We start from the raw sequence: 23,512 nt of genomic DNA, 5'->3' as shown, positions 1-23,512 counted from the left end.
ATATCTAGGTCACATGTGCTCAAAAACTAGGTCACTGTGTCAAATAATAGAAATAACGACGTCATACTCAGTTCAACACTGGGTCATGTGGGGATAGGTGAGCAATTCAGGACCATCATGGTCCTCTTGTTTTTTCTGTTATGAATTGTTGTTTTATTGGTGTGAAAAAGAAGAAAATTATAACTGCCAAAATTATAATCTTGTGTTGTTAGTAATTAGTGAAGTAGTTCTAAATAGATTCTTAGACTATTAGTGATACTCAAGTTAAGATGAACATTTGTTGTAACTGGTTAAAGCCAAATCAATGCAACACTAAATATATTGACACATGGGTCTCATAAAAAAAGTTTAATATCGTCTAATTGCCATTTTCCCTAATTGTTTTTGCAGTTTTTTTCCTAGTATACAAGTTGTATCGTTTTAAAAATGATTATACATGTAATTTATATAATTAAATACAACTGATATTTGTATGAGTGGTTCATATTGATAAATTCATTTCGTGTGTGTGTATGTTACATGTATGAATTAGGTAGTTGACCCGTAATGATAAATTTGCTTCAATTACTCATTCTCTATATGTGAATTCTCTGGCTAATACACAAGGTCAGTGCTCAGATGTCAAAATAGCATACATCAATATGCAATCTCAGTGGTTATTGCCTATTGTCATTATGGGGGTACTACCTTGAGGTTATTGTCTAGATAGGAATACTGAAGATGACTGTAATTTTTTTTAACTGTTGAAAATATTTGTTTTCTGGTCTGTTGTCCCACCCTGCTTATACTTTACAGAGGTGTCTTCTATCATGTCAATTGTTTTTTTAATCATTCGGACATTTACTGGTAGTGTTGGGGGTTTACCTTCACACAAGTTTCAGTTTCTTGAAATAGTACCAGTTTGAAATTGTGCAAGCAAATGGAAAAAAAAATTAGTTCTGGAATGAATGAATCATGGAATAAACAATACCTCTTTTCAGACCCTAATGCAAGTATTCACAGCATTTATGTTTTTGTGTTGAATGTTCACATTTTGCATAATTTCTTATGAATGTGCTTGATTTTTCATACGATATGTGTATATAAATATATAGTTTTGTACAAATTATTTATTATATGTCATTTCATTATTACATGTATCATCAAATACATTCTCTTTCAAAGTAAATTTTTTGACAAATCGATGTTTCTCATCATTTTTGTTGTCCATTCTGGTCAACACCCCTCTGATTGGCTAAGTAGGTAAAGCGTATTACTTCCTAACAGAAGGGGTGTAAATTTGAAATCACGAGCAAGGTTTTTGTTCTCCAGGATGATGTACTAAAGGCGATATGTCTACAGTCAGTTGTCCTCCACTTCTGGCTCATGAGTTGAAGTTGTCAATTACTTGCAGAGAAGGAATCCAAGAATAGATTAACAACTGAACAAACGTTGAGAAACCTCATTTAACCCAGTAAAACAGTCTAGTTTGCAATAACTTTTGGCATCTTCCATACCAACATGCATTTCAGATTTGTAGCTAGGCCAATTTGCTAACAAGTTACTATACATTGAAATCAATTATTTTCATGGCCTTACAACTTGGTTTCGATCAAAATTTCCATTTTTGTATGCACTTGTATTCATGGATTTAAAAGTACAGAAGATAGTTAAAAATTTTGTTTGTAATAGATTGACACAATCTGGAAAAATGATACCGCAACAAATAACTGATTTCACGGTATATGTATATACCCGTTCAGTTTTAACCGATACAAAACCACAAGAAAAATCTACATTTCAATTGTCAATTTATTTCAACAATCCTCACATCTTAAATACTGTAACAATGTTTGGAGTAAAAACAATTTTTTGTAAAATGATTAAAAGGCATAAGAATACAGTGGTAAAAAATTATGCCAGAACAAATACTACAGGGCATTCATGATCATGTCGCATGTTTGCCATGAATACAAAAACGAACAAGAGCTGTCTGTAAGACAGCCAAGCTCGACTATTCGAAATATTGTCACAGAAGCAGGAAATTATTACCCAAAATGTTAAATATCAAAAGAGTTTTAAGTTCGAAAGGGGACATAATTTGACCAAAATACATATCAGAGTTATGGGACTTGATGCTATCAACTAGTTTTATAACCCCAAAGAAACATGTTAAGTTTCAATTCAATATCTGCATTAGTTTTGGGGATAGTAACTTGCATGTAAAACTTTAACCAGAATTTTCTAAGTCCAAAAGGGGGCATAATTTACTCAAAATACATGTTCAGAGTTATGAAACTTGACCCAATGAGGTTGGTAATTGACCTAGAAAAAGAATAAATAAGTTTCAAAGCTATATGCCTTTTGGTAATAGCTGTATGTACTTGCACGCAAAACTTTAACCAGAATTTTCTAAGTCCAAAAGGGGGCATAATTTGCCCAAAATACATGTCAGAGTTATGGGACTTGGTGCTATCAACTAGTTTTATAACCCCGAAGACACGTGAAGTTTCAATTTAATATCTGTAGTAGTTTTAGAGATAGTTACTTGCATGTAAAACTTTAACCAGGATTTTCTAAGTCCAAAAGGGGGCATAATTTAGCCAAAATACATGTCAGAGTTATGGGACTTGACCCAGTGAGGTAGGTAATTGATCTAGAAAAAGAAAAAATAAGTTTCAAATCTATATGCCTTTTAGTAATAGCTGTATGTACTTGCATGCAAAACTTTAACCAGAATTTTCTAAGTCCAAAAGGGGGCATAATTTGGCCAAAATAAAGGTCAGAGTTATGGGACTTGGTGCTATCAACTAGTTTTATAACCCCGAAGACACATGTGAAGTTTCAATTCAATATCTGCATTAGTTTTGGAGATAGTAACTTGCATGTAAAACTTTAACCAGAATTTTCCAAGTCCAAAAGGGGGCATAATTTGGCCAAAATACATGTCAGAGTTATGGGACTTGACCCGGTGAGGTAGGTAATTGATCTAGAAAAAGAAAAAATAAGTTTTAAATCTATATGCCTTTTAGTAATAGCTGTATGTACTTGCACGCAAAACTTTAACCAGGATTTTCTAAGTCCAAAAGGGGGCATAATTTGGCCAAAATACATGTCAGAGTTATGGGACTTGACCCAGTGAGGTAGGTAATTGATCTAGAAAAAGAAAAAATAAGTTTCAAATCTATATGCCTTTTAGTAATAGCTGTATGTACTTGCATGCAAAACTTTAACCAGGATTTTCTAAGTCCAAAAGGGGGCATAATTTGGCCAAAATGAAGGTCAGAGTTATGGGACTTGAAGCTATCAACTAGTTTTATAACCCCGAAGACACGTGAAGTTTCAATTCAATATCTGCATTAGTTTTGCAGATAGTAACTTGCATGTAAAACTTTAACCAGAATTTTCTAAGTCCAAAAGGGGGCATAATTTGCTCAAAATACATGTTAGAGTTATGGAACTTGACCCAGTGAGGTTGGTAATTGACCTAGAAAAAGAATAAATAAGTTTCAAAGCTATATGCCTTTAAATGATAGCTGTATGTACTTGCATGCAAAAACTTAACCAAGGTGGGACGCCGACGCCGACGCCAGGGTGAGTAGAACAGCTAGACTATTCTTCGAATAGTCGAGCTAAAAATGTCACAATGAGGAGGGACCACCACAACAAATTTGTGTAAATGAGCCCTCTTATTAGTATAAATTATCTTACATCAGTTAATCTTGATATTAACCACAGTAAAAAGTCTACAGTAAAACACCAACTGCTCTAGGCTGCAAGGGGGAAACCAAACTGCAGGAGTTATCCAGAGGTTTTGAATGATCCTAACAAACTATAGAGAAAATGATGTGGAACCATATGAACTGCTCAAATGAGCCAATGTGTTTGAGTAGCTGATGGAGCAAGCAGTGTTTTACTGTATTTTTACACACACTGAATGATTGCCTATCAAAAGATAAAAATGTTCACCTTCTGTCCAAAAACCATATTGGAAAGCCATTTAGTAAGTGTTCAGAAATAAATTTCAAAGTTTTTTCTCAGGTTTTGACTTAAGCCCACCAAAAATATCACTTTACATCACAATAAAATACTGCTGAAATTCCTTTATTGCAGACACTAAATATATACTTGCTTGCCAGTCAATAATTAGTCGAAACGTATTTGCCTTAGGTCTGAAGAACTGAGGTCTCGGAAGGACCAAGGTATAAATGTTTACTGATTGGCCAGCCATTCAATATTGCTTTCATTATATAACATCAGAAATAAATTCAAAAGTTTTTTTCTTATTTTTTTTTACTTTAGCCCAGCATACCTGCAATTAACATTTGAGCCGTGCCATGAGAAAACCAACATAGTGGGTTTGCGACCAGCATGGATCCAAACCAGCCTGCGCATCCGCGCAGCTGGTCAGGATCCTTGCTGTTCGCTTTTAAAGCCTATTGAAATTGGAGAAACTGTCAGCGAACAGCATGGATCCTGACCAGACTGCACAGGCTGGTCTGGATCCATGCTGGTCGCAAAGCCACTATGTTGGTTTTCTCATGGCACAGCTCATTTAATCAGTAAATAGCACTACCAAGGACTGGTAATTTATATAAGTGATAAAAAATACTGTATAATGAGTAATAATTCTTCACAGCTTTCTTAGTATGCAGTGTGTTTTTTTATGGAATTCTAAAACAAGAAATATTGTTAGAATACACTCCTTAAAGGAATTACTTAATCCGTAGATGTATACAGACATTTATATACTTAAGCTTCCTTGGTACAATCAACTGTGAAGCAGGAATATCGAGTTCTGTTGTGCTGTTACATCTGCAGAATCCAGAGGGATTGGCTAGTGCCAGAGCCCAAGAAATACTGCAGATGATATTACAGGAAACAAAAGGCATTAACCTTTACCCTGCTAAATATCTAAAATGGACTGGTCTATCATTCAATTCGCAGTACCATTTATTATTTGAAGGGGTTTTCACTGAAAATTTACAGACTGAAAAGCAAACAGTGCAAACCATGATCAGCCTGGTCCGCACTGGTCGCAAAGGCAAAATCACTTGCCGCCAGCAGGCTAAAGGTTAATGCAATTCTAACATAAATTAAGCAAAAAGCTAAATTAAATGAACAGTTTCCTCTCAAACATGATTTACTTATACATTATAGGGCTGTAGTATGTGCATGTGTTGCCATGGAAGAAGCATTTATAAAAAGACTTTTTCATAGCATGTGATCTTGATAATGAGCATTTCATTTACTCTCTTGTTATAACACCCACTGCAATCAACAATACTATCAGTTTTATCCTAGAATGCATTAAAACACATGTTTATAAAATAAAATTAATAACAAAACAACTCATAACAACATAATGCTGTGTATATGGAAGTCAGCATGAAAGCAGAGCCTACAAGTAATCACATTTGACTGGAAACAAACAAGCAAGGAAACTTGTGTGGGCATGGACTGATTTTGAAATGTAGCCATGTTAATGCCAGCAAGAAGCACATCCACTGAAACCAACAAGTGTGGACATGGACCAATGTGGAAGTGGATCTATGTGGAGGTCAACAAGTGTTGACACGAAGCAATGTGGAAGTGGAAAAGTGTGAAAAGTGGACCTGCCTATGTTCAAGACAGTGAAGCATTTGTAATGTAAGCTACTATCAGCCTTAATCAGATCTGAAAGATGAAACTGTTTGACAGACAAATCACTAAAACGGAAGCTGTTGCTATAAGCACCTTGCAATTATTACTATCACTTGATTAAAGCCTTGAACGACATGTAAAATGTTTATTTCTGTATGCCTTATGCACTATAAAAAAGCTGTTTTGGTGTTTTCAACACTTTTTATAACTTTTATATTAGTTCACTTTCAACGTTAGGACTATCAGCTGACACTACACTCCATGTTCTGATGATGATCTAGATTTAGAGCCATTGCCAATCCTCGTGCCATATATGACATTGTCCCGTACCTCCCACTGGGGGCTGTATCGTACAAATGCTGACAAATACCTGCAGCTCCCTGTGAATATGCCACTACCTCTGCTGAAATTTGCTGGAAAAAAAAAATTGTTGTTACAGTTTTTTTATTGTCATCATTTCTCCCTCTAACCCCAATTTGGAACTTCCAATAGGCTAGGCGGACGCGTTTCTTGCAAATGAAAAGACCAAGCACATCATTACCCTCTAGAAAGTGCTACAGCTGGTTAACTTAATACCTAATCTGATTCTGTGGTCAGCAAGTTTTCCAGATTTCAACTTTGCATTCAATTATGTTTACTTAAAGGAAACAAAAACAAGAGGACCATGATGGTCCTGAATCGCTCACCTCTTCCCACATGACCCAGTTTTGAGTATGACGTCGTTTTTTCTATTATTTGACATAGTGACCTAGTTTTTGAGCTCATGTGACACAGTTTTGAACTTGACCTAGATATTATCAAGATAAAAATTCTGACCAATTTTCATGAAGATCCATTAAAAAATATGGTCTCTAGAGAGGTCACAAGGTTTTTCTATTATTTGACCCATTGACCTAGTTTTCGAAGGTACGTGACCCTGTTTTGAACTTTACCTAGATATCATCAAGGTGAACATTCTCACTAATTTTCATGAAGATCACATGAAAAATATGGCCTCTAGAGAAGTCACAAGGTTTTTCTATTTTTATACCTACTGGCCTAGTTTTTGATCGCACGTGACCCAGTTTCGAAACTGACCTAGATATCATCAAGATGAACATTCTGACCAATTTTCATGAAGATCCATTGAAAAATATGGCCTCTAGAGAAGTCAAAAGATTTTAATAATTTTAGACCTACTGACCTAGTTTTTGATCGTAGTTGACCCAGTTTCAAACTTGACCTAGATATCATCAAGATGAACACTCAGACCAACTTTCATACAGATCCCATGAAAAGTATGGCCTCTAGAGAGGTCACAAGGTTTTTTTATTATTTGACCTACTGACCTAGTTTTTTAAGGCACGTGACCCAGTTTCAAACTTGACCTAGCTGTCATCAAGGTGAACATTCTGACCAATATTTATGGAGATCCATTCACAAGTATGGCCTCTAGAGAGGTCACAAGGTTTTTCTATTTTTAGACCTACTGACCTAGTTTTTGACCGCACATGACCCTGTTTCGAATCTGACCTAGATATCATCAAGATGAACATTCAAACCAATTTTCATACAGATCCCATGAAAAATATGGCCTCTAGAGAGGTCACAAGATTTTTCTATTATTTGACCTACTGACCTAGTTTTTGATGGCATGTGACCCACTTTTGAACTTGACCTAGATATCATCAAGATGAACATTCAGACCAACTTTCATACAGATCCCATGAAAAATATGGCCTCTAGAGAGGTCACAAGGTTTTTCTATTATTTGACCTACTGACCTAGTTTTTGAAGGCACATGACCCACTTTCGAACTTGACCTAGATATCATCAAGGTGAACATTCTGACCAATTTTCATGAAGATCTCATGAAATATATGGCCTCTATAGAGGTCACAAGGTTTTTCTATTTTTAGACCTACTGACCTAGTTTTTGACCGAACGTGACCCAGTTTCGAACTTGACCTAGATATCATCAAGATGAACATTCAGACCAACTTTCATACAGATCCTATGAAAAATATGGCCTCTAGAGAGGTCACAAGGTTTTTCTATTATTTGACCTACTGATTTAGTTTTTGAAGGCATGTGACCCAGTTTCGAACTTGACCTAGATATCATCAAGGTGAACGTTCTGACCAATTTTCATGAAGATCTTGTGAAATATATGGCCTCTAGAGAGGTCACAAGGTTTTCTATTTTTAGATCTACTGACCTAGTTTTTGATGGCACGAGACCCAGTTTCGAACTTGACCTAGATATCATCAAGGTGAACATTCTGACCAATTTTCATGAAGATCTTGTGAAATATATGGCCTTTAGAGAGGTCACAAGGTTTTTCTATTTTTAGACCTACTGACCTAGTTTTTGATGGCATGTGACCCAGTTTCGAACTTGACCTAGATATCATCAAGATAAACATTCTGACCAACTTTCATAAACATCCCATGAAAAATATGACCTCTAGAGTGGTCACAAGCAAGTTTACGGACGCACGCACGGACGGACGGACGGACGGACGACGGACACCGCGCGATCACAAAAGCTCACCTTGTCACGTTGTGACAGGTGAGCTAAAAATGTTCTCGGCAAACGTTTATCAATAATACTTTTATAATAATAGATACTGTAACAAGCTTGGCAAATTCAAGGTGCTAAAACAGACTTTAATCAAGAGAAATATAATTTCACCAGTACCTGTTCCTTGATAAATATATCATTAGCATTGTATACAATTTTGTCTATGTGTATGACTTGTCCACTAAGATTAATACGACAATCTCCGTCAACTAGCATCGTAGTGACCATCAATGCTTCAACCATCAGCTGTCGGAATTCAGGTTGTGGGATCATATTTAACACTCGTTCTACTTGTAAGGCAAACTTGAATTCTCCGGACGTCATCTAATAACAAAGAATAACACAAGAAAGTGTTCAATACAAGATTACATTAACAGTTTATCTTGTATAGCATATGCAAGAACTGATCAAGCTAGCTTGACCTACAGATTGTGTTAAGAAATCCAAATAATCATGGATCATTTTGAAAAACACATTTGCTCAAAATTAGCATGAAGAGGGAATACAGTCAGAAAAAATTCAAACAAAAATAGTCATTTCTAAAATTTTCTACATTTTTTTTTCTTCTATTGTTGAAAGACAAACACTGACCTCTCTGGTAAGACTGTGGGGCAGGAAATGGTTTCCAATACTCAACCCATGACACTGTAACAGAAGAATGTAGATGGTAACATTTTGTTTAATATACAGTTGAACCTGCCTCAGTGGCCACCTGTTTTAAGCAACCACTTGCCTCAAGCAGGTTTCGTTTAATGGTCAACTTGTTCTACCTTAATAAATATAGTTTCACCAGAACCTGTTCTTTGATTCAGCAGTTGCAAAACCACTCTCATATGGTGCCATAGGATATTAACAATATAATATGTGAAAACCATTAAACCTGTATATAATGATTTCAGAAGCCACTAATCTGCATGTGTTTTATTCACAAAGATAAATACACTAAAAGTATGTATACTGGCAAAAAACATTAGGTATTTAAAGCCATGTGGTCCCTGTTTAGGGTGGTCTTTAAAACAGGGTCTGACTATAATAAAAGTTCAAAGCCTTTGATCTACACAAACAAAACTGGGTATGAAAAAGTAACAAAAATATCACCTTATATCAAATAATGACTACCTTCTCTAAGACTTTCCAAACTTGAGTGTAGAAGCCTACAGGCACCCTATTTAGAGCCCCATCAAGACGTCGCCTCCGCAGCCACTGGCCTTGTCGATCTTCCATTTCTGTCTCAAACAAACCAGCCTCACTTTTTCTGGAGGATGCACCTGAGGGTGTAAGACTTACGCCTGGCACCTTTAATTCAAAATACCATAAATATTTCTTTAAAAAAATGTACGTTTACAAAATACTACATGTATAACTAGAACTGTCACAGGAGTGACTTATACCCCCACAATACGGTCTTGTCACAGAAGAATGGCAACCATAAGAAATTTAAACAAGAGGACCATGATGGTCCTGAATCGCTCACCTATCCCCACATGACCCAGTGTTGAACTGAGTATGACGTCGTTTTTTCTATTATTTGACAAAGTGACCTAGTTTTTGAGCATATGTGACCTAGATATCATCAAGATAAAAAATTCTGACCAATTTTCATGAAGATCCATTGAAAAATATGACCTCTAGAGAGGTCACAAGGTTTTTCTATTATTTGACCTAAAGACCTAGTTTTTGAAGGCACGTGACCCACTTTTAAACTTGACCTAGATATCATCAAGGTGAACAATCTCACCAGTTTTCATGAAGATCTCAAGAAAAATATGGCCTCTAGAGAGGTCACAAGGTTTTTATATTTTTCAACCTACTGACCTAGTTTTTGACCGCACATGACCCAGTTTGGAACCTGACCTAGATATCATCAAGGATAACATTCTGACCAATTTTCATAAAGATCCCGTGAAAAATATGGCCTCTAGAGAGGTCACAAATTTTTTTCTGTTTTCAGACCTACTGACCTAGTTTTTGACCCCACATGACCCAGTTTCAAACTTGATCTAGAGATCATCAAGGTGAACATTCTGACCAATTTCTATGAAGATCCATTAAGAAATATGGCCTCTAGAGAGGTCACAAGGTTTTTCTATTATTAGACCTACTGACCTAGTTTTTGACCCCACGTGACCCAGTTTCGAACTTGACCTAGATATCATCAAGGTAAACATTCTGACCAATATTCATTAAGATCTCTTGAAAAATATGGCCTCTAGAGAGGTCACAAGGTTTTTCTATTTTTAGATCTACTGACCTAGTTTTTGACCCCACGTGACCCAGTTTCGAACTTGACCTAGATATCATCAAGATGAACATTCTGACTAATTTTCATGAAGATCCATTGAGAAATATGGCCTCTAGAGAGGTCACAAGGTTTTTCTATTTTTAGACCTACTGACCTAGTTTTTGACCCCACGTGACCCAGTTTCGAACTTGACCTAGATATCATCAAGGTGAACATTCTGACCAATATTCATGAAGATCTCTTGAAAAAAATAGCCTCTAGAGAGGTCACAAGGTTTTTCTATTTTTAGATCTACTGACCTAGTTTTTCACCCCACGTGACCCAGTTTCGAACTTGACCTAGACATCACCAAGATGAACATTCTGACCAATTTTCATGAAGATCCATTGAGAAATATGGCCTCTAGAAAGGTCACAAGGTTTTTCTATTTTTAGACCTACTGACCTAGTTTTTGACTCCACATGACCCAGTTTCGAACTTGACCTAGATATCATCAAGATGAACATTCTGACCAACTTTCATAAAGATCCCATGAAAAATGTGACCTCTAGAGTGGTCACAAGCAAAAGTTTATGGACGGACGGACGGACGGACGCACGGACGACGGACGCCACGCGATCACAAAAGCTCACCTTGTCACTTTGTGACAGGTGAGCTAAAAATACTTAAAGTAATTATAAAAAAAACTTAATACTTATAATAAAAAAGTTAGAAAAATACCTAAAATATTGAAAATCTAAAAATAGAATTTCTAAAAATAGACCAAATCTTGGAATTTAAGGGGAAGTAACTCAGTATAAAAGTTAAAAAAAGGTTACTTCCCTTTGGCTCTAAGCCAATCAGAATGATATACAGTGAAAATGCATAAAAATAACCTTTAATTCTAAGTAAAAGGGGGCATAATTCTTGAAAATTGGTGTCATTGTTATGCACCTTGTGTCACATGATGTGGGTGATGAGGTGGAACATCTATTTTATGTTTGAATCAAATCCATGTAGTAATAACTGAGATATTGTGAAAATACATCAAAATTAACCATAAATTCTATGTAAAAGGGGACATAATTCATGGAAAATTGGTGTCAGAGTTATGCACTTTGTGTCACATGATGTGGGTGATAAGGTGGAATATCTCTTTTAAGTCTGAATCAAATCCATTTAGTAATAACTGAGATAATAGATTTCACGACGGGACGGGACGGGACGCGACAAAACTGACTCCTATGTAGCCACCCCCCTCACCCTCAAACCATGTTTGGTGGTGGTATAATGATGAAGCTTATAAACACTAAATCATATAGGAATTATGCAATAAAGTCCAACATAGACTGCTTTGAATACTCACTCAACTTGAACTCCAGGTCTGGTTCTGGCAAAACTACTTTATAGTACTGTGAAACCATTTAATATTGTGGGCAAGAAATTTTGTGGTTTTGGCCACAACAGCTAATACTTGGCACTATGAATTTGTAGATTTCATCTTAATATACAATGAATGGGAATTTTTAGTTATTGGAATTAAGTTTCATGAAATAATTCAACCAAAAAATCCATGACAATTAGTACCCCCTGAATATTATTTCATAGTACAGAGAGGACTCTGTAATACATAGACGATATAGCAGATTCAATATTTTCAGGAGTGGCAAATCAAATATGTATCTGTCAATGCAAGTCTATTAGAAATGTAATACAATAGTTCTCATTTTCATATCAGGAAAGTTTGTTAAACTTTATCTGATATATATCTGAGCTAAAATAACTCTAACCTTGTTGGGCAACAAGGATAGGAAAATTAAATTTCAAAAATTACTATGGTGAAAATCTAAAAGTATTATGCACTCAATAAAATTTATATTAATTAGAGTAATGACCAGATCTTAAAGATTCGAATAAATCCATTACATGACCTAAATCAAATAAACCACCTTTAAAACACTTACAAATCAAATTCATACTTGCATCTCTAAATCTGTTTTAACAAAACAATTTTTACAACTACTAAAAATAAAACATTTCCCATGGAGCCAACTTCAAATTCCAGGAAAGAACAAGGCTTTTACAGATTTCTATTATCCATAAAACCTTAACAAGAATAAATCAAAGACCATGAGTTTGAATTACATAAAATATCAATTCAACAGCCTTGTCACTAGAGAAAGTTAAGTGAATAAAAACGAAAGTCGAAAAAGGGGCATAATTTTGGAAAAATGCAAGACAGAGTGCAATACGCGGGCTTAGAGCAAAAAGGTTGTAACTTCTTCTTTATTTCATATAAGTTACAACCATTTTGCGCTAAGCCCGCGAATTATAGCTTTATCTAATCTTAGAACAGTATTGAATTTTTTACGAACAAGATGTTCAAGATTCAAATCAGCGACTGTGACCCCTGATCCTGAGAAAAGTTTAAGTAAAACACTGGTGCAATAAAATATATTAACATCAGTGAGCTGAAAGGCAGCTATACTACAATCTATTTCAAATATCATATACACCTCTTTAAATGAAGAGTAGTCTTCCAGTTTTATATGATTTAGGTCTAAAATAAGAGCTGTACACTCAACTATTGCCTAAGAATACGTAATTTGTCCAAATTCATGTAAGAGTTATGTGACTTGATGCTGTGATTTTGTTAATTGCACCCAACATCTGTGTGCAGTTTAAACCAAGCATTTGCATTAATTTTGGAAATAGTTATTTTGCATTCAAAACTTTTAACCTTCATTTTCAAAGTCCAAAATGGGGCATAATTTTGCCAAATAACAATCCAGAGTTATAGGACATGCACCTTTCACATTGCTTTATCCATGTAAATAACGTATAAAGTTTCAGTTCAATACCTGCATTAACTTTGGACACATCAATTTGTATGTAAAACTTCAACCTGGATTTTTTAAGTCCAAGAAGAACAATACTTTTGCTAAAACTCATGAAAGAGTATGGGACATGCTGCTGGAACCTTGTGTTATTGCCTGAAAGGTGACTGTGAAGTTTTTACATAGCATCTGCAATGTTTAAAAACATGTAAAAACCATTAACCAAAATTTCTAAGTAAAAAAAGGAAATAACTCAAAGGATAATAACTCTAGGAAACACAGAAGAAATACACTTCTTGTCACATTAATGTACATTGTCAGTCACTATGAGCAAGTACAGCAATTTTCAATTGAATATTTTAAGTAATGAAGAATGAACTAGATTTAATAAAAGCTTTAACCAAAATTTCTATGTTAAAAAGTGGCATAGCTCTGGAAATACTGCAGAAAGAGATACACTTCTTGCCATACTAATTAATACTGTCACTATGAGCAAGTTCAGAGAGTTTCAATTGAATATCTTAAGTAATGAAGAAGATATAGGACTTTATAAAAACTTTAAGGAAAATTTGTAAGTTAAAAAGGGCCATAATTCTGGAAATATTGCAAGTGGAGTTACACAACCTGTCACACTAATAAATGCTGTCACTATGAGCAAATACAGCAAGTTTCAATTAAATACTTTAAGCAAAGAAGAAAATATTGGTTTTCATAAAAACTTAACCACTTGAACCAGGCCAAGTGCAATAGCCCTCTTTATTCTTCAAGTAGTTGAGCTAAGAATGCAGCAGTACACTGAGAAAAAGACACCAGCAACATCATTGTGTTTTCATTTGGTAAGCTCTGCTCTAAATCTTCTTTTTTCTTCAACAAAATCATGTGTGTTAAGTCTAAACTAGTGCTCTCAAATCCAGGTCCAAATAACATCAGCAACATCAATGAACCACTCTGCATGGAATTTATGAAACTGTTAGTGTGCAATTCTACATTCTACAAAGGTACAAGTATGTGAAACAGGGGTGTGAGTGGTGAAAACTTCCAGGATACTTAAACATGAGCTCTCACAGGAGACAGCACGCTTGACTATTTCGATGCTGGATAGTGAAATCAGGCACATCTGCGGAAAATGAAGCTGTCACTGGAGCGTTTAATGACTCAAATGTGGATGAAGATATTGGACAACAGCTTAAGTCTTAAGTTATTGTCCTTGTGTCATATGATGTGGATGATGATGTGGTACAACTGTTTAAAGTTTGAATCAAATCTGTTTGGTAATAACAGAGAGAGTGAAAGTGCATAAAAAACTGTAACCTGAAATTTTAAGTAAAAAGGGGGATAACTCATAAAATACAGGTGTCACAGTTATAGTCCTTGTGTCAAATGATGTTGGTGATGATGATGAACAATTATTTTAAGTTTGAATCAAATCCCTTCTGAAATGACAAAGATAGTGAAAATGCACCAAAATTAACATAAAATTCCAAGTAAAAAGGGAGCATAATTCAGAGCCAGAGTTATGGACCTTGTGTCATATGATGTGGGTGATGATGTGGAACAATATTTTAAGTTTGAATCAAATCCATTCAGTAATCACTGAGATAAAGTGAAAGTGCACCAAATCTTTAACCTGAAATTCTAAGTAAAAAGGGGGGATAATTCATGAAATATTGGTGCCAGAGTTATGACCCTTGTGCCATATGATGTGGGTGATGATGAGGAATAACTATTTTAAGTTTGAAGCAAATCCATCAAGTAATAACAAAAATAAAGAGAAAGTGCATCAAACCTTTAACCGAAGTGGGGACGCGTAAAGACGCCGACACCGGGTTGAGTAGGATAGCTTACCATACTTCGTATACTGGTAGTCAAGCTAAAAACGACATCTTTAAGTCAAAGAATCAATGCTGTAAATTCCTATCACCTCAGCTTGGACAAAATTTGATTTGTCAACGCCATATTTCATCAGGAAGACCTCTGTGGCCAGATGGTTAAGGTCGCCAGCTTTGAATCACATGCTCCTCACCAATGTCGGTGAGAAACCTCACTTCAGGTGTAGGATTTTTCTCAATAATAAAAAGCAGGAAAAGTTGCCACATAACATACATTGTGTCTATGTGACTCTATACCCAACAAAACAACCTGAAAATTTTCAACCTATAAAGTAGATGTTCTTTCCAAAGAAATAAATCTTTGCACATTCCTTTCAAAAACATGTATTTTCCCATGAACGGCAAAAAGTACTGTGTAACATATGAAACATTAAATTCATCTAGTAAAAAAAATCTGTGTCTTACTATATTAAGTACCTAACCAGTAATATCAAATACAGCTTGGGTTGGAGGTAATAGCAAATGGGCAATATGGTTTCTCTAAAAGCAAGGACAAAGAACTGTTTTTGCGAATCTGTTCATAAAATCTCTAAGCTGCTCTGCTCTATTAAACAAAAGAAGCAGAAGCATTTTATCACTCAAAATTTTGAGAAGTCGAGGCCATGCCATACTTACGAGAATGTGCGAGGCTCTCCGCTCAGCCTGACTCGGTGTATGAACCGGGATGACTGCCCCTACAGTCTTTACCTCAAGGTCTTGGTAAATAGAAAAGAGGTGCATTTGAAACATATCCTAGTCATTTAAAATAAAATGTTTTCTTTCAAATTAAGAAAAAAAATCCTTGTTAGTTTCCTTGAACAAGTGCCCATGCAATATGAAGCCAACTGGATGCATTTCATCCAAATAACTTCGGATGACATTGAAACATCAATTTCCATATGAGATTGCTGCATGCCTAGGATTATGTTCAACTCCATATGATACTGAAAACTCATTCCCATACATGCCCCCATGAAACAGAAATCAGTTACTCCACAATCCTCATGAAACACACTGATGTTAACCCCCCCCCCCCCCCCCCCCCCCCCCCCCCCTCACCCCACTCCCTTGAAACAGAGAATCAGTAAACAGATAATACTGTTCCCCAATGAAACAGACAACCGGTTACTCTACAGTTCCCCAAAGAAGCAGAGATACATTTACTCCATAGTTCACCCTCAAAACATAAATGAAAAAGAGATGTGGTTCCCTAATAAAACAAGAATCAGATTCCCTACAGTTCCTCTATGAAAACAGAATTACAGTTTTTCAATGAATCAGTATTTAAATACACAGTAATCCTATAAAAAAGAAATGTTGTTTCCCAACAAATTAGAAATGCAATTTCCCTATGAAACTGAGATGCAGTTACTTGACAGTTTCCCAGCAAAAAACTAACAAACAAAGATACAGTTCTCCAATGAAATAGATTCTGTAAAAGAGGCATGCAGGCTCATGGAACAGTTCTTAAAATCCCACGCCTGTTGCTGATGATAAAGCACACACACAATAGGACACAATGAACAAATACCAGCAGAATTTTCTGTAATGATCTTTTCTCTCCTGAAAATTTAAGTTGGCTCATTGGGACACAAATTTTTCACACGTGCACACTAAAATCCTCTAGCATGTGCTTCACTACTTGTTAGTTTTCTAAAGCAAATAAGCACCTTGGATGGTGTGGCGGTTTTACTCAGTCTCTCGGCAAATGCAGACGTCTCCTTTTTACCGTGTTTGGTGACGACGGACAGCTTGTATTCATCATCGTAATCGGTTGTTACTACAAGTAGAGTGCAACAGTAAAAACTTTAACATGCATGCTTAACACACAGCAATAAACTCTAAAAATCATTCAAAACTGGATGTTGCTTTTGAAAAAATGACTCCCCAAAGGGCTTAATTAAACTGAAGGTTGAATGGATACAAAATCTCTAGCCATAGCACCAAGAGTTTGAACTGCATCTTAAGACTGGCAAATTAAAATGCTAAATGATTAATTCAAGATTTCACAGAGTAAAAAGATACAGAGTCGTACCAAAAAAAAAACCTTACATGACTTCTGATCACACACTGCTACCTTGACCTTGTACCTACATGACCAAAAGCTGTCTTCTGCAACTCATCTTATCATAGGTAACATTTCTGGTAAGTAATTTGAAAATCCATCCAGTGGGTAACAAGATACAGACCAGACAGAACCTAATCAGTATTTGACCTTTGATCTTAACATGCAACCTTGACCCTGAAAGTTGCAATCTGCTTGTCGTCCCATTATGGTTACACTTTGAGAAAATAATGAAAACTTCCTCCAGGGTTTAAAGAGATAGAGAGCAGGCACAGACACAAAATAGTCTCTAATTGACCTCTGATCTCATTCTGTGACCTTGACACTAAAGAGCTATGGCCAAAAATTGTATTCTACATGTTATCACATTCTGGTTTACACCATAAATATGGCAAATTGATTGAAAATCGTTGGATGGGGTAAAAATGATAGCCTTAAAGACGCTCACCTGACCATGACCTTTTGGTGTATGTCATGATCCACTGTATCATACATGGAACAATTTTGTTTGGGAAAAAGTTGTTTAAAGGTTTTTTATAGTTTTAACTTTAATGGCCCCATAAAAGAGACAAGCGGAACTATTTGAACAAAATTAGAAGAGATCCATACAAAATGCTACAGAACATTGATTTCAGTTTAATGACAATCCATCAAGTGATTCATAATGAAGAATTTCCAATTTTAGCTTTGGTTGCCCACTAGAAGAGGTCAAACAAACTTGATAGAGATCCATGCAAGGATGTTACAGACCAAGTTTGGTTTAGCTAGAAGATGCTTATGTAGAAAAGCGCATGTCTCCCCCAATGCATAGTAGTAATAGGCAAGTAGTCAATAGGGGACAGAAGTGGAAGTCAAAGAGACACTGATGGTTGGCTGCAATAGGGATCATCTACTGGGCATGTCCAAACATCCAATGAAGTTTCAACATTCTGGGCCTAGTGGTTCATAAGTTATGGATTGGAAACGGTTTTCCATGTTCTGGCCCCTGTGACATTGAACTTTGATTGAATGACCCCAAAATCGACAGGGTTCATCTACTTTGCATGTCCAATCATCCTATGAAGTTTCAACATTCTGGGTCAAATGGTTCTTAAGTTATTGATGGGAAAGAGTTTTTCATGTTCAGGTCCCTGCAACCCCTTGACCTTTGCTGTGACCCTCAAAATGATAATAGTCATCTACTCTGTAACTCCTATGAAGTTTGAAGGTTCTGGGTTAAATGGTTCTCAAGTTACTGATCTGAAACAGTTTTCCATGTTCTGGTCCCTGTGACCTTGACCTTGACCTATGATCAAGTGAACCAAAAATCAATAGGGTCATCACTCTATATGTCCAATCATCCTATGATGTTTCAACATTCTGGGTCAAGTGGTTCTCACTGAGTTTAACATTCATGCCAAATATAAACAAGATTATTCAAAGTTATTGTCTGGACAAAAAAATATAGAGGGACGCACCAACACACTAACACACGTACACCGAACAGCCATTTTGATGACCATGTCTTCGCTTTCAATGGGTTAGACAAAAATGCAGCTTCATAGATACAAATATTCTGACAAAGTGTTATGAAGATTTGACCTCTACAAAGTGTTAACAATGCTTTCATATTAATTTACCTAGTCACCTAGTTTTTAAAACCAGGTGACCCAGTTTTTATATCTTTTGAGAATTTATTGAGGGTAACATTCTGACCAAGTTTCCTGAAGACTGGGCCAATATCACAACCTCTACAGTGTTAACAGAACAACTGCACCACAATGGAAACAGGGCAATCACAATAGCTCACTATGAGCACTTCAGGTGAGCTAAAAATATTTTGTAAGTCAATTTCTTATATGATGTAAAAGTTTAATACCTAAACAAACAAATAAGTGAAACAAAACACAACAAACAACTTGGAAGGCATGTTAAGATGAAAATCTGTTGTTACCTGAGGTAAGTACAGTTTTGCAGAAGTGTATTAATTTTCAACTCTTCAAATATGTATTATATGATTAGCAGGCAAGAATCAGGATTTTTTTTAAAGCAACCTTCAGTCTACAAAATAAATATTGCCAAATGCTGATAATTTAATTCTTTTCTTACGCATTTTATTCAGAGTGGCCAAACCCACTTGACTTTAATATTATACAAATGGGGATAATCTGTCAATTCATGTGACATTTTTGTTTGTAATTTCCTTGTTACTTGATGGATTTTGATAAAATAAAAGCCCCAAAGACAGGAAAACAAGTGCTTTCCTTGGCACAAAATGTCTGCCAATCTTAATCATTACTGTCTTCAAACACTTCGCCCAAAGTCTAGTGTGTACATTATCTACATATTTGTTCCATGAAAAAAATATCTGGGCAGTTGTTTGAGAAAAGTATCAAGAATTTCTAGCAGATGCTTTGAGGTGAGAAAAGTACTCATTGCCCTGTCTTTGATGCTTTTTATTTTATTAAAATCTGTCAAGTAGTAAGGATATTACAAGCAAAAATGTTTCCTGAATCAAGCATTTCTCCTCATGTGTACGATACCAAAAGTCACGTGGGTTGGCTGCCCTGTTATTGCCATATACTGAAAATGCAATTCTAATCTTACGCATTTTATTGCCAAAGGCTGAAAATATAATTCTTGTCTTATGCATTATATTGCCAAATGCTGATAATGTAATTCTTTTGATGTTTAATGATATTTTTCTGGTCTATTATATGACATCAAATTAAAATCAAGTGCAGGAAATGAGAATTCATTATGATGTCATTACATTTGAATGAGTTGACAACATGGCGTTTCCATTTAAATAATTATCTGCAGATTAGTGACACATGTGTTTTGTAAACCAAACTCTTTCTGGATGTTAAAATATATTTTGATGAATAAAGAAATGAAAAACATATTAAATTTTCCCTACGTTTACATAAAAAAAAAATGAAAATAAGTTTGATGATTTAATAAAGCTTGGAAATAAATTAGTCAGTAGAGGTTGGTAGCTGCAAAAGTTCCAAATAAATACAACAAAGCAGGGTATAACCGTGAAAAGAAAGTTAATTCATTTCTTTGAATAATAGGAGATGATTACATTTGTTTAATGCATATTGAAACAATATTATCAGCTTTAATGAAAAGCTGTAAAAAGAGAATATGTGTATTTACGTATTACATTAAACTCTGCTTAACTGTTGAAAATGGACTTTCAAACAAATAGATACTTGTATACTTAGCTTTTAGTATTTAAACTGTGGCAGTTTTTTTTTGCAACACATTAAAACAAACATTTTTATGGAATTTAGAGTAGTCAGGTATATATCCCAGTCAAACAAAAAGAAATCCATTTATCTCTATCCAAACAAGTTTGAACTGTATGAATCCATATTCCCATGAAATAGGAACCACTTAATTTCTATTCTGACAAATAATTTCATTCTGACAATTTATCAATTTTATTCTGACAAATATTTTCACAGCAATAGAAACTTTGGCTACACAACAGAGAACCAAACTTTAAAAAATTCTGATTTTTTTTTTGCTCATTAGTGTTAGTTCCAGTGAAATAATATCACAAGAAAAGTGAAAAATTCTTGGTATATACTGGTAAGTATCTATTTGTCAGCTCATCCAAGACAACAAAAGGAGGTACAGGATTTTTAATCTATAAAAACAGATCTGAAATTCTCGTAAGAACATACATGTAGATGAAAATCTTGCATATCCTCACGATAACCAAAATTAATGATTTTCCACTTTATCTAATAAGATTCTAGTAGTTTGACCAACTGATCAGGGTAATGTAAGATTTAATGAATTCTGTTGTTCATTATTTCTTTGATGAAATGGGTCCATGATATATGGGTATGAATATAAAGATACAGAAAGAAAACTTGTCTTAACCATTTCCATGCTAAATTTCTATAATGAACTTGTCCATCTTCCAATTTGGACAGTACCATTAACTGTTAAAAGGGGTGCTTACCAAAAAAAATACTGACTGAATTGTGAACAGTGCAGATCATGATCAGACTGCATGGAAGTGCAGGCTGATCAAGATCTGCACTGGTCACATAGGAAGAATCAATCGTGTCCAGCATGATAAGGGCTAAAGCTTTTTAGAGAAGTATGTGATTGACTGAAAACATTTGATATTCCTATTAAAGAACAATTTGTTCAAAATAAATTTCTTGTGTATTCAGCGGTAAAAATAGGAAGGAGATGCTCTATACTCGGCAAGTTATATGCAATAACCTAACCTGACCAATATAATCTAAGTTAAAAAAGTCATGAAAATAACCCATGCATCCCATTTAAAAAATAATGTGGGTGTTTTAAATAAGCTTAATAATCTATCCAAATAAGGAATAATGTAACTATATGTTTTAAATATACTAAACAACTTCAAACAAGGAATAGGTATATGTTTTAAAAATGCTTTAACACCAAAAATGGGATAAAGTATATGTTTTACCTATGCATAATAACCCATCCAAACAAGGAATAATGCATGTGTTTTAAATATGCTTAATAACCCCAAACAAGGAATAATGCACATGTATATGTTTTAAATATGCTCAATGACATCAAACAAGGGATAATATATATATTTCAAATACGCTTAACAACCCTAAACAAGGAATAATTAAAAAGCATAAATTATGTTTTAATATGCTTAAAAACATTGAAAAAAATCAATAACAGAGAGGTTAAGATTTCATACTAGTACGTACACATGCTTGTGTAGTTTTAATATTATACATATTAAAACAAGTACCAGGTCCTACGGTACCAAAATTCAGAGCACTTCAATTTTAGCCCCACAGTAGTTCACAACACACTTGAAAAATATAGTTTTGAAGTTCAAAACAGTTAAATCGTACAATCACATGTAGCAATTAATTAGCTGAACAATATGCTATACATGCACTTATTATGAAATCTTAACCTCTATGTAAGTGTAATGTTTGACCTGTACCTCCTTTTAAATCAAAGTAATGGCAATTAAAATGCTTACAGTACTCCATGATGCTTTCTTTGTCGCAATCATCTCCTTTCAATTTAATTACATACACTTAAATAATTCTTCATTATATATCATATATTTGAGGAGGCACAGGTGTGCAGGTGTAAAGGCAGCAGACTTCCGATACAGAGGTCATGGGTTTGAATCCAACTGAGAGCAGAATTTGACTGTGGTCTCCACAACCCTATACCAGACATGTGTACTGGTCAAAAAGCAGGAAGCTGTGATCAAGGCTATCTAAACCAAGTTGTGAGAACTTCCTCTACAATCAATGTTGTAGGTCCTAACTAACATATAGATGGGGATAAGGAGCCTGTGTTAGTAATGCAACTGATCTTTTTATACCAAACTAAACCTATGCAAATTCATATGCAAAATAAATCTTTTCGGTATGTATGTATGTACATACACACTCACGGACTTTAAAAATGCCTCATCCATGTATGGCAATAATTACATTCTTGCAACTTGTATTCAAACAGTACAGTATATACTTATTATTACAGTCTAACCTGTACTAATGGTCACCTCTGATCAGTATATATATATATATATATATATATATATATACTGACTGCCCCTCCGATCAGTGGTCACCTGGCTAAAGCGGCCAAGTTGTCTGTTTCCCCTGGCTGGCTGCATAAGACAGGTTAGACTGTATACATAAAATCAGATCCAATATCATGGTGGTTTCTTTTGTGAAACTTACAGTATGATCATTGTCACCACTGTACATGTAGCTTGTGCTGTAATTCATGCCATACAAAATGGACAGCACACATATACAAAAATTAAATGTAACAACATGTTGAAATTGGCTTCAATCTCTTAAACATTCTTTTTCAAAATTTTGAGACTTTTATTCAATAAATGACCCATTCATTAAAATCAATGAGCAATTTTTTATTTTTTTTCTTGCTTTTATTCTTCTCCAAAGTAGCCATTTTTAAAATATTTCATTGAAACACCATTAAGGTTTCGATGGAGGCCTTGAGAAACAAAAATCAGACAACAACAAATCATAGAAAGAAAGAGTTGTCTGACATGAAAACTGAACAGCATGTAAAACATGTATATTACTTTACGAAACAAGTGTCAGTATACTGATATAAACACTGAATTCCTGAAAAGGGCTGCCTAAAGGGGCTCCACTTCCGGACAGTTAAACACCTTTAAAAACTCACCATTTTCAAAGAACTGTTACACATGTTTGTTTTGATGCATTTGCAATAGCGTGCGAGTGGTGAAATTTCACGTAACAAGGTGGAACATAGTTTTCAGCAATTGTTTATCTTTATTTCTTTACAAATGGCATTCATTTTCAAAGGGAGACAACTT

At 35.0% G+C, this 23,512-nt stretch overlaps 1 protein-coding gene across 1 annotated transcript in view; it reads right to left on the bottom strand.

The window, feature by feature from the left end:
• Window positions 1-1,773: 1,773 nt before the first annotated feature.
• Window positions 1,774-23,512, bottom strand: part of LOC123556975 (probable phosphorylase b kinase regulatory subunit alpha) — a 96,357-nt gene continuing 74,618 nt past the window's right edge. Inside the window, exons 27-32 of the mRNA XM_053544560.1 lie at window positions 22,166-22,201; window positions 16,781-16,890; window positions 9,304-9,480; window positions 8,776-8,829; window positions 8,302-8,508; window positions 1,774-6,035 (exon numbers count right to left, since the gene is read on the bottom strand). Of these exons, the coding sequence (XP_053400535.1) occupies window positions 5,865-6,035; window positions 8,302-8,508; window positions 8,776-8,829; window positions 9,304-9,480; window positions 16,781-16,890; window positions 22,166-22,201 (755 nt within the window). The 3' untranslated portion in view covers window positions 1,774-5,864. The remainder of the gene's footprint in view (window positions 6,036-8,301; window positions 8,509-8,775; window positions 8,830-9,303; window positions 9,481-16,780; window positions 16,891-22,165; window positions 22,202-23,512) is intronic.

Source organism: Mercenaria mercenaria, chromosome 5 (genome assembly GCF_021730395.1).
Source record: "Mercenaria mercenaria strain notata chromosome 5, MADL_Memer_1, whole genome shotgun sequence".
NCBI lineage: Eukaryota > Metazoa > Mollusca > Bivalvia > Venerida > Veneridae > Mercenaria > Mercenaria mercenaria.
This window is presented reverse-complemented; position numbering and strand designations above follow the sequence as displayed.